General features: G+C 38.4%; 1 protein-coding gene across 2 annotated transcripts in view; it reads left to right on the top strand.

The window, feature by feature from the left end:
• Window positions 1–13,493, top strand: part of phka1a (phosphorylase kinase, alpha 1a (muscle)) — a 37,223-nt gene that overhangs the window by 320 nt on the left and 23,410 nt on the right. For both annotated transcript variants that reach the window (XM_055156271.1, XM_055156270.1), the window contains exons 2-15: window positions 3,264–3,422; window positions 4,252–4,299; window positions 4,878–5,046; window positions 5,852–5,934; window positions 6,051–6,131; window positions 8,469–8,567; window positions 8,974–9,120; window positions 9,359–9,412; window positions 9,921–10,043; window positions 10,605–10,700; window positions 11,287–11,394; window positions 12,114–12,192; window positions 12,962–13,096; window positions 13,250–13,359. In XM_055156271.1, the coding sequence (XP_055012246.1) occupies window positions 3,264–3,422; window positions 4,252–4,299; window positions 4,878–5,046; window positions 5,852–5,934; window positions 6,051–6,131; window positions 8,469–8,567; window positions 8,974–9,120; window positions 9,359–9,412; window positions 9,921–10,043; window positions 10,605–10,700; window positions 11,287–11,394; window positions 12,114–12,192; window positions 12,962–13,096; window positions 13,250–13,359 (1,491 nt within the window). The remainder of the gene's footprint in view (window positions 1–3,263; window positions 3,423–4,251; window positions 4,300–4,877; window positions 5,047–5,851; window positions 5,935–6,050; window positions 6,132–8,468; window positions 8,568–8,973; window positions 9,121–9,358; window positions 9,413–9,920; window positions 10,044–10,604; window positions 10,701–11,286; window positions 11,395–12,113; window positions 12,193–12,961; window positions 13,097–13,249; window positions 13,360–13,493) is intronic.

Here is a 13,493-nt window from a genome sequence, read left to right as displayed (position 1 = left end):
ATGTCAGTGGAGTTGCTAACATGGAGTAGGGGGCTTGCGCAAGTTTACACACTTCATGCAATGTACCCAACCACAATACAAACTGCAAGGGGTATTGACAAGGCAAAGCTAACAAATGTGTATTAAAGATCATATAGTAAAGCACACAAAATTGACTCTTGTGAACTTTAAGGCATGTTATAATGTTACCTCATCAAAAACATATCTGGAGTTTTATTTTGTTTCATCCATGCGTGTATGTCTGAGTAATCCTTTATTATTAGTCTGTCTACATCTCCAAAGCTCAAAATGCGCTCTTCCAAATTGTTGTTTTCAAGTTCACAGCTCCTTTTACCTTTTGTTGAGTTAGTTTCAGAGCAGAGTTTAAAAACACAGTGGACCAATTCTTATATTACCGCATGACATCACAAGGTGGAACAGATCTTGTGTCAAACATGCGTGAATGAAGGGAACAGAACTCAACTCTAGGTATGTTTGTGATGAGGAAACAACATTATAACATGCATCAGAAAATGGCGTACTATAAGCCCTTTACGCCTTTTACTGCCATACCATAAATTCTAGTTTTGGTAAAATTCAAAGTCAAATACAACAAAATAAATGTGCATTATTGATTAGCAGAAATTGTTAATCAGTAATGTACATAACACACACAATTAAGTTCAAATGACTATATGCAATATGTAGTAAACTGACTTAAAATAATAATAATAATAACAAATGTTTGGATTTGGATTTCTGTTTATAAAGTGCTATAGCAAAAAGGTGTGTTTTAATTTTCTTCTGGTCCCTGAAAAGATTTCAAACCAGATGTACAGGTTGGAGCAAGGAGTGTTTTTTGTTTTAGTTTTGTTTTTTAATTTAGTTGATTCATTTGAAATTACTATTATATCCTCATCTGGCAATAAAGTGTGGGATTAGAGGTCCAAATGATTTTCATCTGTGATCCAGATTAGTGACAAAACATGGGAGGAGAGAGAGAGAGGAGGAGGGGGCTGGGTGAGAGAGAAAAACAGATTTAGAGGAGAGAGATAGAGAGAGAGAGAGAGAGAGAGAGAGAGAGAGAGAGGTAGGGAGGAGGACAGAATGAAAACAGGGTTGGAGAAAAAAAGAGAGAGAGATAGAGGGCAAGAGGAAAGATGGGGAGAGCAAGAGGGAAGGAAAAGGGACAGAGATCACGAGGAGAGAAAAGGAGAGACAATAAATAAAAGGTAGAGGGTAAGAGGGAAGGAGAAGAAAGAAGAGTGGGGGAGAGAGAGAGAGGGAGGAGAGAAGAGGAGGTTGAAAAACAGAGGATGTGGAGTCAGAAGAGTGATGAGGAGAGAGGAGATGGAGGGAGAAGGGAGCTGAAGAAACAGGAGGGAAGTGTGAGAAGAATGATGTAGAGAGCGAAAGAGGATAGAGAGAAAAGTGATGAGGAGGGAGGGGAAGAGAGTGAGAGAGAAGGAGAGGGTTGAAAGAACAGAGGAGCAAGGTCATGGAGTGAGTCAGAGAGAACAGTTATGGAGGGAGTGAGTGAGAGAGAAGGGAGGCAGTTAGAAAGAGAAGGAGGGAGAAGGGAAGTAAATAAAGAAACAGGAAAAAGTGAGAGAGACAGGAGGAAGAGAATGAGAGGAAGGTGGTGGCGGAGCGTGAGTGAGAGAAAGGGAGCTGGAGGAGGGGGTTAAAAGAACAGAAAGAGGAGCAAGGTTGCGGATTGAGAGATGACTGATGAGTAGAGAGAGGAAGAGAGAGGTAGGAGGGAGAGAAAGAGATGAAGAATGGAGGTATGGAGTGAGTGAAATAAAAAAAGAGAGGGAAGTAGAGCGTTAGAGTGTGACTACTGCAGTGTTTCGGGCTGAGTCTGCAGATCACGGCTGTAACTCTTGTGATGTGACATTGGCTCTGGCCCTGAGCATTAACTTCACTCGGAGTCTTAGAAATCGACCGAATTCTATTTATAATATTTAAGATTCACTTCCTTCCGCAATCCTTTATGTACCGCCGCGCTGAGTGATGTAAAATAGTGTTTATATTTGCTGTTAAGTTATAATCTATGACACATATTACGTTAAAATTTGGACATTTTAAATCTTGTCAGAGCTTTTCACCATGTTACAGTTCTTTCCCCCTCACTATTTACTCACGCCGCACTCTGTTTGGAGTGATTCATGCATGTTTAAGCATTCTTTAAATGCTTGATTTCAAGTTGCCATTTTGTTGATCAAGTCTTGTTTTAACTGTCATTTTCGGATTACACGTAGGATTTGGTCCATAGCTGCCTAGGGGAGTGCAAAAATATCAAAATATTGTTCAATGTGATGACACAGTATTGATATCGTGAGCTGCTGTATCGATATATTGCCAAGAGTATTTTTAGATATATTTTACTAAATTATATTTTTACAGTGCTACACTTTTGTTGCATGTTTAGAGTAAGGAAACTTGTTCATGACTCATTTGACATTTTTACTGTTTTGATTTTTTTTTTTTTATTCACTTTGCACAAGAAGTGGTTTAACAAAGACTTTTAGGATCACAGCCATGAACTATTCTTTATTTTTTAATGAAATTCTTGAAATACATCATACTGAATTGAAAGTGCGCTGTATCAAGATATGTATTGTATCGTGGCCTATGTATTGAGGTATGTATTGTATCAGCAATTTTTCATGATACCCAGCCCTATAGATACCCGACTCTTTGTTGTTATGTTTATTCTGGACATCGGCTCCTTTGGGCATCACACTTTTGTAATGTGGAAGTCAGCGGAGTTAATTCTTTTATTAAGATGTTTTGAATCAGTATTGAGATTTAAAATGTCCAAATTATAACATTGTGATCCATGGGTTTATAACTACAGTATATCGTCGACACAAGCGCAGTATGTCTTCTTTAAAGTTGTACTGTGCAACTTTTCTGCCATCTGCTTGGAGATGTTATTGTTCTGCCTGGAATATTCCACACTATGTCATTAAACAGCTCTACCGTACATTTATTAAATTACAGTTGGTTTTATGGCTCAAAAATACCTAGAAAAACATGCATTCTGACAGTGAGCTGGGTTGCAGGATCTTACCTGTAACTTGGTCTGGTTTGGTCTCTATGAAAATAGGTACATACTGTGAAACACGACGCAATAACATCTCCATGGAGCAAAACATTTGATGGATCCTCCACCAGAAAAGTTACAATGCACCTTTAAGTTCAAAACATAACCTGTGATTTTTCCTCACCCATAAGCGCTCAACCCTCCTCTCTTTAACCCCTTGTCTCTCTGTTAGGACCCAGTGACAGGCCTCCTCCCTGGCAGCCCTGATCACCCGGACGCCTGGGTCAGAGATAATGTGTACAGTGTGGTGTCTGTGTGGGCTCTGAGTTTGGCCTACAGGAAGAACGCCGACAGAGATGAGGACAAAGCGAAGGCCTACGAACTCGAGCAGGTACGAAAATACACAAACAACTACCAGATAATATACCAATTTTTTCATTATTGCTGCTGAAAACTGACTTCGGAATCAATAAAGCATTTATCTATGTAGCTATCTATAGTATCTATAAAGCTTCCAGCAGGTACGAAAATACACGAACAACTACCAGATAATATACCATTTCATTATTGTTGCTGAAAACTGACTTCGTGATCAATAAAGCATTTATCTATGTAGCCATCTGTAGTATCTATAACTAAAACAGGTACCGGAGAATGAAAGCAGGTATTTATGAGCTGCATTTAATTATATTTTTGCACATTCCTTTCTTTCTAGGGTTGTAAAAGTATTGAAAATCAAATTGCAGACTAGTACCGAAAAAAAATCCTCATTTGAGCAGGTATCGATACTAAAAAAGTCCCATTCACAAGACAGCTATGAAGCTTTTATGAATCACTTTAGAATGATCTTGAGCTGTATCAGAACAAGTATAAGAGCACATAGACCAGTATACGCCCATGGACCACAATGGAACTTACCTGGACCACTGAGGGATTACACAGGTATAAGATCACATGGGATTAGAAAAGAAAGTTCTGTGATTTAATGTTGAAAATTACATTCTATTGTCTAAAGAAAGAGTTTTTTTTTAATTTTTTATTTTTTTTTACTGTCATTGTGGTATCGGAATCAGTTTGGAGGAAGAAATTTGACAATTTTTTCTTATCCACAAAACCACATAGGAATATAAGGTCTTAACTGGAACAAGAGCAATGTATTTAAACATAAAGCAGGTCTAAAAATGTCCTATATGAGACTAATGCTTTAACTGTTTTTGCAGAGTGTGGTCAAACTGATGAGAGGAATCCTGCAGTGCTACATGAGGCAGGTACGGCTCTTAAGACTTTAAATATGCCAATATTTAAATATGTCAAAATGATCACAGTTTGCATATCCTGGTCCTCATTTGAATATTATATTGTATATTTTCAGTTAAAGTTTATAGGGCCCATATTAAACAATTTTCTGGGCTAGTTCTGGGAAGTGCTCTTCTGTGTTTTTAAGCTCCATATATCTTCACTAGAATAATTTGGATGATTTCAACTCTGGAATTGCTAATATCTGTTAAACAAAAGGTAAAAGGTAGCTGTTAACTTGAAAACCATCGCTTCATGACATCACAAGGTGGAACAGAGTATTATGAGCTTTGGAGATGTAGACACTAATAATAAAGAGTTACTCAAACATGTGTGAATGAAACAAAAAAAAAAAAAAAATCTCCAGCTCACAAGAGTAAAGTTTGCATATCCTGGCCCTCATTTGCACATTATATTGTAAATTTTCAGCTTGGTAAAGTGGAGACTTTTAAGTACAGCCCCAGCACTTTGGACTTTCTTCATGCTAATTTTGACTGTCCTCATTTGCATATCCAAGACCTCATTTGCATATGCTGTTGTATGTTTTCAGCTGGATAAAGTGGAGAAGTTTAAATACAGTCGAAGCACTTCAGACTCTCTTCATGCTAAGTATAACACAAAGACGTGCGCTCCGGTGGTCGGCGATAGTGAATGGGGTCATCTCCAGGTCGACGCCACCTCACTGTTCCTCCTCTTCCTTGCTCAGATGACCGCCTCAGGTACAAAAAACACAAGCTCGTACAGCTAACCATTAGAAGGGTTTGAATAGGGCCCAGGAGACATCACTAAAACACTCAAGCATGCAGGGATGACATCTAAAACCTCTTCAGGCATGTTTTTGATGAGGGAACAACATTATAACACAGTAGAAAGCCCCACAAAGTTCAGTTTGTCCATCTATTTAAGCTCACATTAGAATATCAATGAAACTGCTGTTGTTTATTTTAGGATTAGCTATTATTAAAGGTAAATAGTAAACTTTAATAAAAAATTTAATGATTTGTCAGCTATAAACTCTGTGTATAATAGCGCCTGGCAACCCTGGGTGGGTGTCACTGATAACATGTTAAAAGTACACAAATAAAATGAATACTTCACCGGAGGACACTTGTTTTGAAAGGTACATATTTATGTCTCATTGCTAACACTAATGCTCATTTTGAGGCATGATAGATATAAAAAACAACATCACAAACTAAGTATTCTGCATTTTAATTAATTTGACTTTTAATAGGTTGTTTAGTTTATGATTTTAATAAAAGTGAGTGACACAGTAGAGCTAGCTAGTATGCTGTTAGTATAAAAGTGATGTGTGAGTGTTTTTGTGGTGGGAGGGGTCGATGGTGCAGACTGGCAGCCTCACTTCTGTTATTTTTCCCCAGGACAGCTGTGACGACCATCAGTGAAAATGTCCAATTTAAACTTTTTGCTTATTTTGAATCAGCGTTTATTGCATTTGCAAATCCATTTGGAGTGTTTTATGCATGTTAAAATCAGACCTAATGAAAAGTCTCCTGTCCCCAGGTCTACACATCGTTTACACTCAGGATGAGGTGGATGTGGTTCAGAACCTCATGTTCTACATTGAGGCAGCGTACAAAGTGGCTGTGAGTGTCACTTTTTAAAACTGTTCAAGATGCTGCACATTTTATTATTTAACCTGTTCTGTAACACAATATATTACACTTCAAGCTGAATAAATAAACCTCCTCTTTCTGCTCAGGATTATGGGATGTGGGAGAGAGGCGACAAGACCAACCAGGGAATTACTGAGATCAACGCCAGCTCTATTGGGATGGCCAAGGTCAGTACACGCACGCACACACACACTGTCATTTTACTTTATACATACTACCAGTCAAAAGGAAGGACACATCTCTTTGTCCTTATTTATTTTTTACTACTTTCTAAGGACCATGCACCGAAAACACTGATCTCAAAGAGGAAAGATGCTCTGTACCAGATTTAGCTACAAGCTGCTTTCCATTTGCAGTCCTTGGACAGGTACAGAAGACATTAGAGAAGCTATTTATATAAAAGCACCTTTAACAGCAACATTTCATCAATGGCAATGTCATCTTAAAGTAACTATTATCCAATACTTCATTAAATATTTATAAAAGACCTCTACTGCAAAATTGCCTTATCAGCACTTTTAACCATCTTAAAGTTTTTTCCCCTTCCCATTTACACAGGATTTTATTTGGAGTGATTCATGCATGTCTGAACAATTTTAAATTGCTTATTTTGAAGACTCCATATTGCAATCCCCGTTTTCACCGTCACTGATGACTAACTTCATTAGTCAAACAATATACCTTAGTTTGTATACTTTTACATTATAAATCTCTGCAGACACTTCCTGTTTAGATTATTGCTGGTGTGTATTGGGTTTCACACAGAGTTACAACAGGTGTCCAGTTTCTATAAAAATGTCGCCCTTTAGACTTGACCTTTTCATGACCTTTACATGACCTTTACCCTCAACTGTCCACAACGTTGCATTTACTGCATGGACATGTGCATAGGTTTATATTTAAATTAACTTTTACTACTTAAAGAGGCTATAAATTAAAGGGCCCATGTTACACTATTTTCTGATCTATGTTACCACATCAAAAATGTACCCAGAGTTGTGTTTTGTTTCATTCACAAATATTTGAGTAAATCTTTATTGTTCTGTCTACATCTCCAAAGCTCAAAATGATCTTTTCCACCTTGTGATGTCATGAAGCAGTAGTTTTTAATTTATTTATTTTTTTTAAGTCAACAGCTACCTTTTACCTTTAGTTTAGTAGAGATTGGTAGTTCCAGGACTGAAATGATCCATTATGATTCTAGTGAAGGTGTATGGAGTTTAAAAACACAGTGAAGCGCCACATGACCACATGACATGGAAGGGAGAGAAGAACTCAGACTGAATATGCAGGATTTTTGTGTTAAACATGTCTGAATATAAAATGTGTGAATGAAACATGTTCATTTTTGGTTCTTGAGTTTTTGGACTTACAGATCTTAAAACGTTTTTGAAAGTGTTTGTTAATGTGTGTATTGTGCCGCCATGGTAACTACTGAACATTCTACCATAGTGCACATGTACAACACCTCCAGAGTGATATCACAGCAAAGTAACAACAACACAAGGACAGTTTAACATTGCAGTCAGATATACCTGTATTTCTCGTGCTCAAATGTTTGCCATAATCTTACGTAAGTGATTCTGTCTCCTGGCCCTGACTCTGGACAGAGGATCAAATTCACAGTGATCCTCCAGGAATGAGCTATGCCCCCCCACTACGCACACACACACACGCGCGCAAATACACACTTAAAGACATACACACAGACATATTAAACCACACATACACACAAAGATAAACGCATGGGCAGATACACGTAAACACACAAACACACACGTGCGCATACACATGAATGCACACACAAGCACACGTGTAACACACTCACATACACAATGGCATGCACATGCATACTCAAACACACACACACTGAGGAGGCTAAATCAGGAGCACCTACTAAAGGAAGAGTGAACATAACAGACATGACACAAGAGCTCAAAGATTAAACTATCAAATCAAATTATAAACAGTTTAAATAGGTCACGTTCATGTTCTCATTATGTCATTGTTTCAGCTGGAATGTGGGACCTACATAACTATGGGAGATCCACTGTTTTTGAAAGAAATCTCCAGAATTATGATCCACAAATATTGGACCTTCTCTTTATTAGTTCGAAATTGCCTCCACAAACTTGTCATATCAATCTAAAGGTTTAAGTTCCCTTCAACTGACAACAATCACGTCTCTGGGGTTGTATAACGGCACCACTTTCTGAAGCTCTAGTGAAAAAATAATTTAACTTTTGTTTATTTATACTGGCAGAAAACACGCTGTACTTTGTGCCAGTTTTTGTTTCATGCGGATAGGCCTAGTAATTACAGAGATATGAACCATAAACCAGATCAGCAAATCTGCAATCTGACAGACATGCATGGGATTACTGCATTCGTTTTAAATTCTAATTTCAGGCTCATGCAGATGTGAATGCTCTGGACTGGTTTAATTTCTTACTTTTAACACTAAAAATGTCATATCTATTTTTTTTATTTTTTTTTTCTTCCAGGCAGCTTTAGAGGCTTTAGATGATTTGAACCTCTTTGGAGCCAAAGGAGGCCCTGGGTCTGTGGTCCACGCTCTGGCTGATGACATCCAGCACTGTCAGGTACAACTCAGAACTTTTAATTTTTGTTTTCCTTCTCATTTACCCTCTTGAGTGATTCATGCATGTTTGAGGAACCTTTATTCTCCTATATTCAAGACGCCACTGCTCTGTTTCTTGTTTTCACCCACCCCATGTACACTCTTCATTAAACACTGATACACATAAGACTAAGCAGCAATGTATAGCTGTTTTGTGAACAAATTATTTTAAAAATCCACTGTTCATGACCGTAGTCATCCATAAGTTGGTCCATCATCCTGGTCTGACACTATATGTGTGGTCCTTTTCTCAAATATATTGGTATTGGTATAGTGTATTGAGTCCATCCTCACATCCCTTTTCTCTCCTAAGCTGTTCTCTTCTCTCTGTTTTCAGTTGACCCTCACATCTCTTTCCTTCTTTTCAGTCCATCCTGACGTCTCTTCTGCCCCGAGCTTCCATCTCCAAAGAGGTGGACGCTGGAGTTCTGGCCATCATTTCGTACCCGGCCTTCGCTGTGGAGGACATCAGCATCGTGAACCTGACCAAGGAGGAGATCATCTCCAAACTACAGGTCAGATAAGCACTAATAATAACAGTTTTATTATTATAAGGCTCAAGTCCCCATTCACACATCTCTAAACTCCAGGTCAAATTCTAATAATACTATTTTATTGCTGCTTTGGTCTATGTTGGGGGGTGAGATGTGCGTGTACAAGCAATACTACATTACTAACATTACTTTCAAATGCCTTGTAACTACGTAACATTTTAAATTTAACTGATAACGCCTCTTTTAAATTTATTTTCAGGGTCGATATGGCTGCTGCCGGTTTCTCCGAGATGGACACAAAACTCCCAGAGAGGTAAATGTGTGAGCCACAGCTGCCCTGGGGCAGACTGAAAGTAATGAGCTGCTATCCCTCTGACTTGGTGATTATTGTTATTATGAGAATCAAAAGCTATTTAAATATTTGTTTTGTCACTGTTGACCCCATTCCCAGTCCATTCTGTAAATCTTTTGTTAAACAACGTCAGCATTTCTATTCTGAGCAAGAACATGTCCCCTTCACCTCCATTCAGAGATCGAAGAGCTCTTAGGACACAAGGAGGACAGAACAATGGCTAAAATATCTTGTATACTCTAATAAAAGTACAAAATCAATGGTCATATATATAGCACTTTTCCACCTTCAAGGCACTCTAAGCTCTTTGCATCAAGGGACCACTCACCCATTCACACACACATTCGCACACCAGTGTATGCAGACACTCGGGGCAAGGGGGGTTGAGTGTTTTGCCCAAATACACAACCTGTAGGTCAGTGGATCTATACACTCCAAAACCAAATATGCTCTTTTCTTTCTTGTGCAGGACCCAAATCGTCTTTATTATGAATCGGCTGAACTGAAGTTATTTGAGAACATTGAGTGTGAGTGGCCGCTGTTTTGGACCTACCTCATTTTGGATGGAATTTTCATCAAGAGCCCAGAACAGGTACAGAGCAGCTACAGTCTGTGGGCAAGTCATAGTTACTAAACAATTTAAAGGCCCATATTACACTATTTTTTCATCGATGTTATAAAATTGTTTCCTCATCACAAACATACCTAGAGTTGAGTTTTGTTTCATTCATTCTCACACACACACAAACACACACACACAAATCTCTCAAACTGAAAACACTCTGCTCCACCTTGTGTTGTCATGTGGTAATACTGGAAGTGCTCTTCTGTGTTTTTAAACTCCATACACCTTCACTAGAATCCATTAGATGATTTCAGCGCTGAACTTTCCAGTAGTTTTGTAGTAAACAAAAGGTAAAATATAGCTGTTAATTTGAAAACTACCGGTGGAACAGAGCATTCTGAGGTTTAGAGCCGTAGACAGAGTAATAATAAAGTATTACTCAAACATGAGTGAATGAAACAAAACATAACTTCGGGTATGTTTCTGAGGAAGTAGTAACATTATAACATGGCTTAAAGCTCAGTTCATTTTGTCATTTTGTGTATTATAGGGCCTTTAAATAAAAGAGCTGCCCTTACTTGTTTACAGGTGCAGGAGTATCAGGAGGCTCTGGAGGGCATCCTGATTAAACAGAAAGATGGGATCAGACTGGTGCCAGAGCTGTACAGTGTGCCCGCAGACAAGGCCAGTCAATACCACACATCATAACTATAAACATTTAAATTGTCTGTTTAAAGGCGCATTGTGTAACTTTTCTGGTGGAGGGTCCGTCAAATGCTTTTCTTCGTGGAGATGTTATTTCTTTGTCTGGAATGTTTCTCAGTATGACATTAAACCTTTCACTGTCATAGAGGCCAAACCAGACGACCAAGTTACAGGTCAGATCTGTGGAGAGGCAACCCCACTCACATTCAGAATAACAGGTGTCTTTGAGCTGTAAAACCACCTGGAACTGAATAAATGTAAAGTAGTTGTTTAATGTCATACTGTGGAACATTCCAGGCAGAGCAATGACATATCTAGAAAGAAACACGTGACCGACCCACGACCAAAATGTTACACAGTGTACCTTTAAGTTAAGTTATTTTGCTTTTTTCTCTGCTACACATTTCCATATGTCTTGCATTATATATTTGATGTCTTTAGTACAGTATGTATATAAAATGTAGAAAGTAGTAAACATAAGGAAAAAAAACATTGAATGAAATATGTGTAAAACTTTTGACTGCTAGTATATTTATTTGAATTATATTTCCTTTTGATTGTGCAGGTGGAGGAAGAGTATGAGAATCCTCACTCTGTGGAGAGGGTGTCTATGGGCAAGTGTCCTCTGAAGTGGGGCCAGTCTCTGTACGTTTTAGGAAATCTGCTTTCAGAGGTGAGATATCTATGAACCTATATTACTGTGGCATACAAGCCAAAGTTCTTCTTGTTGTTTATTTTCTCAATTCAAGAGATTCAGTAGGCTGTAGCTCTAAGGCTACAGCTTCAATAGGTAGCACAAATCTCTCTCTCTCTCTCTCTCTTCTCTCTCTCTCTCTCTCTCTCACTCTCTCTCTATCTCTCTATCTAGGTACAGAGCAGTGGGCGGGGATAGGGGTAAAACAGAATTTTTTGTAGCACTTTAGCCTCATATGCAAGACCATCAGTGGTTTTCACATTGTAGAATGTAGAATGTCATACTCCCAGATGGGGGCAAGAGACAGTCTCTTTTTCTCTCTTTGTACATTGTACACTGCATGAAATATTTAAAGGGTAAATTCCCAGATATGGAACCTGATCATTTCTCTTATTGACTAAGTCCATGACCATGCTGTATTACAACAAAAATCTGCAGTTGAACAATATTCTGTTTATTTGTTTATCGATATTTATTTGTTTGTAAAGTGTCTTTGAGTATTCAATAAGCTAGATAAGCCAGATGTATTATGATTATTATTAATATTAATTTTAGCTCCTCCCATCTGTGTTAGATAACATTGGCCTTTAGTATGTTGTGATGTTTTGAAACCCAACAATGCAGGATTATTGCACATGTTCACATTTTTATCACATTTTCTTTATAATTTATTTTGTTGTTATTGTTGTTGTTTTTAGGGTTTTCTGGCTCCAGGAGAGATTGACCCTTTAAACCGCAGATTTTCCACTATCCCCAAACCAGATGTGGTCGTCCAAGGTGAGAAGCTCCTAAGATATAAATATGACATTTTGTATTTATATATATATATATATATATATATATATATATATATATATATATATATATATGTGTATTTATAATTGTATATTTGTGTTATGTTGCAATGTATTATCACAATAAAATCGAAACCACAGTTGGATGCAAAGGCTGCAATTTTTGAAGTACCATAATTTCCTCCACAAACAACAAAATCTCCTGTCTTGTTGTGCAGAAAAAACATAGACTGTATAAAGATGTCTAAAGACTGAGGGAGTGTGACGTCACCCATAGTGTTCGACTCCAGTCAAATGAAGCTCACCGAGGCTGGCAGTTATAGAAGAACCTGAGTTTTCAGGAATAGGAACAGATTTATGGATAAAATAGTGAAATAAAAACTCCAAGATCTTGTAGAGTGGGTTAATATGAGCATGTTAAGACCAAAATGAGGAGCCAGACAGCAGCAGTTACAGATAGAGGGGCAATGTTTTTTCAATACAAAGTGAATTGGAGCCAGAGTTAATGGAGCTGAAGCTGGAAGTGCCCATGTTCACTTCCTGCTTGAAACGCGGCAGCTAGCAGGTTAGCTATGTCCATTTATATATACAGTCTATGAAGGTAAATTGTAAATGTAAGAAAAATCACAGACATTTTTCCCAAATTGTTCAACCCTTTTACATGACATTTTAGTTCATTGATCATCAGGAACAGGGCCTTTAATTTTGTCACTGCAAAGTATCAATATTTGTGTGTTTTCTGTGCTGTCTAGTGTCCATTTTGGCTGAGACAGAGGAGATTAAAGCGCTGCTGATGAAAAATGGAATCAACGTGGAGACAGTGGCCGATATCTACCCCATCCACGTCCAGCCCTCCAGAGTCCTGAGCCACATCTACGCCAGGCTGGGTACTGTGTCAGATGCCCTCCCCGTGTCTCCATGGAGTCTTATTCTGTGTCAAAACTACAAACATATTCTGAAATGTCCCTTTGTGTCAGATGCCCTCCCTTTGTGTCAGATGTGCACCCATACTTAACTATTTCTGTTTTTCTTTGTTCCAGGTCGTAACCCTCGTCTGGGTCTGACAGGGCGCCCCTGCAGGAGGATTGGGGTATTGGGCACGTCCAAGTTTTACATCATCAGAAACACCATGTTCTCCTTCACTCCTCAGGTGCGTAAGGTGTAAGGAGTGCAGTGCCACATACCATGTGATCGCTCTGACCAATCAGGGTGAGAGTAGCTTGAGCTTGAGAGCAGAGTAAGGGAAAGCTAGAGAAGAAGGATTTTTGAGCTGAGAAAAAGTTT

This window comes from Boleophthalmus pectinirostris, unplaced genomic scaffold (assembly GCF_026225935.1).
Source record: "Boleophthalmus pectinirostris isolate CB_2022bp ecotype Guang Dong unplaced genomic scaffold, ASM2622593v1 HiC_scaffold_20, whole genome shotgun sequence".
Taxonomy (NCBI): Eukaryota; Metazoa; Chordata; class Actinopteri; order Gobiiformes; family Gobiidae; genus Boleophthalmus; species Boleophthalmus pectinirostris.
This window is presented reverse-complemented; position numbering and strand designations above follow the sequence as displayed.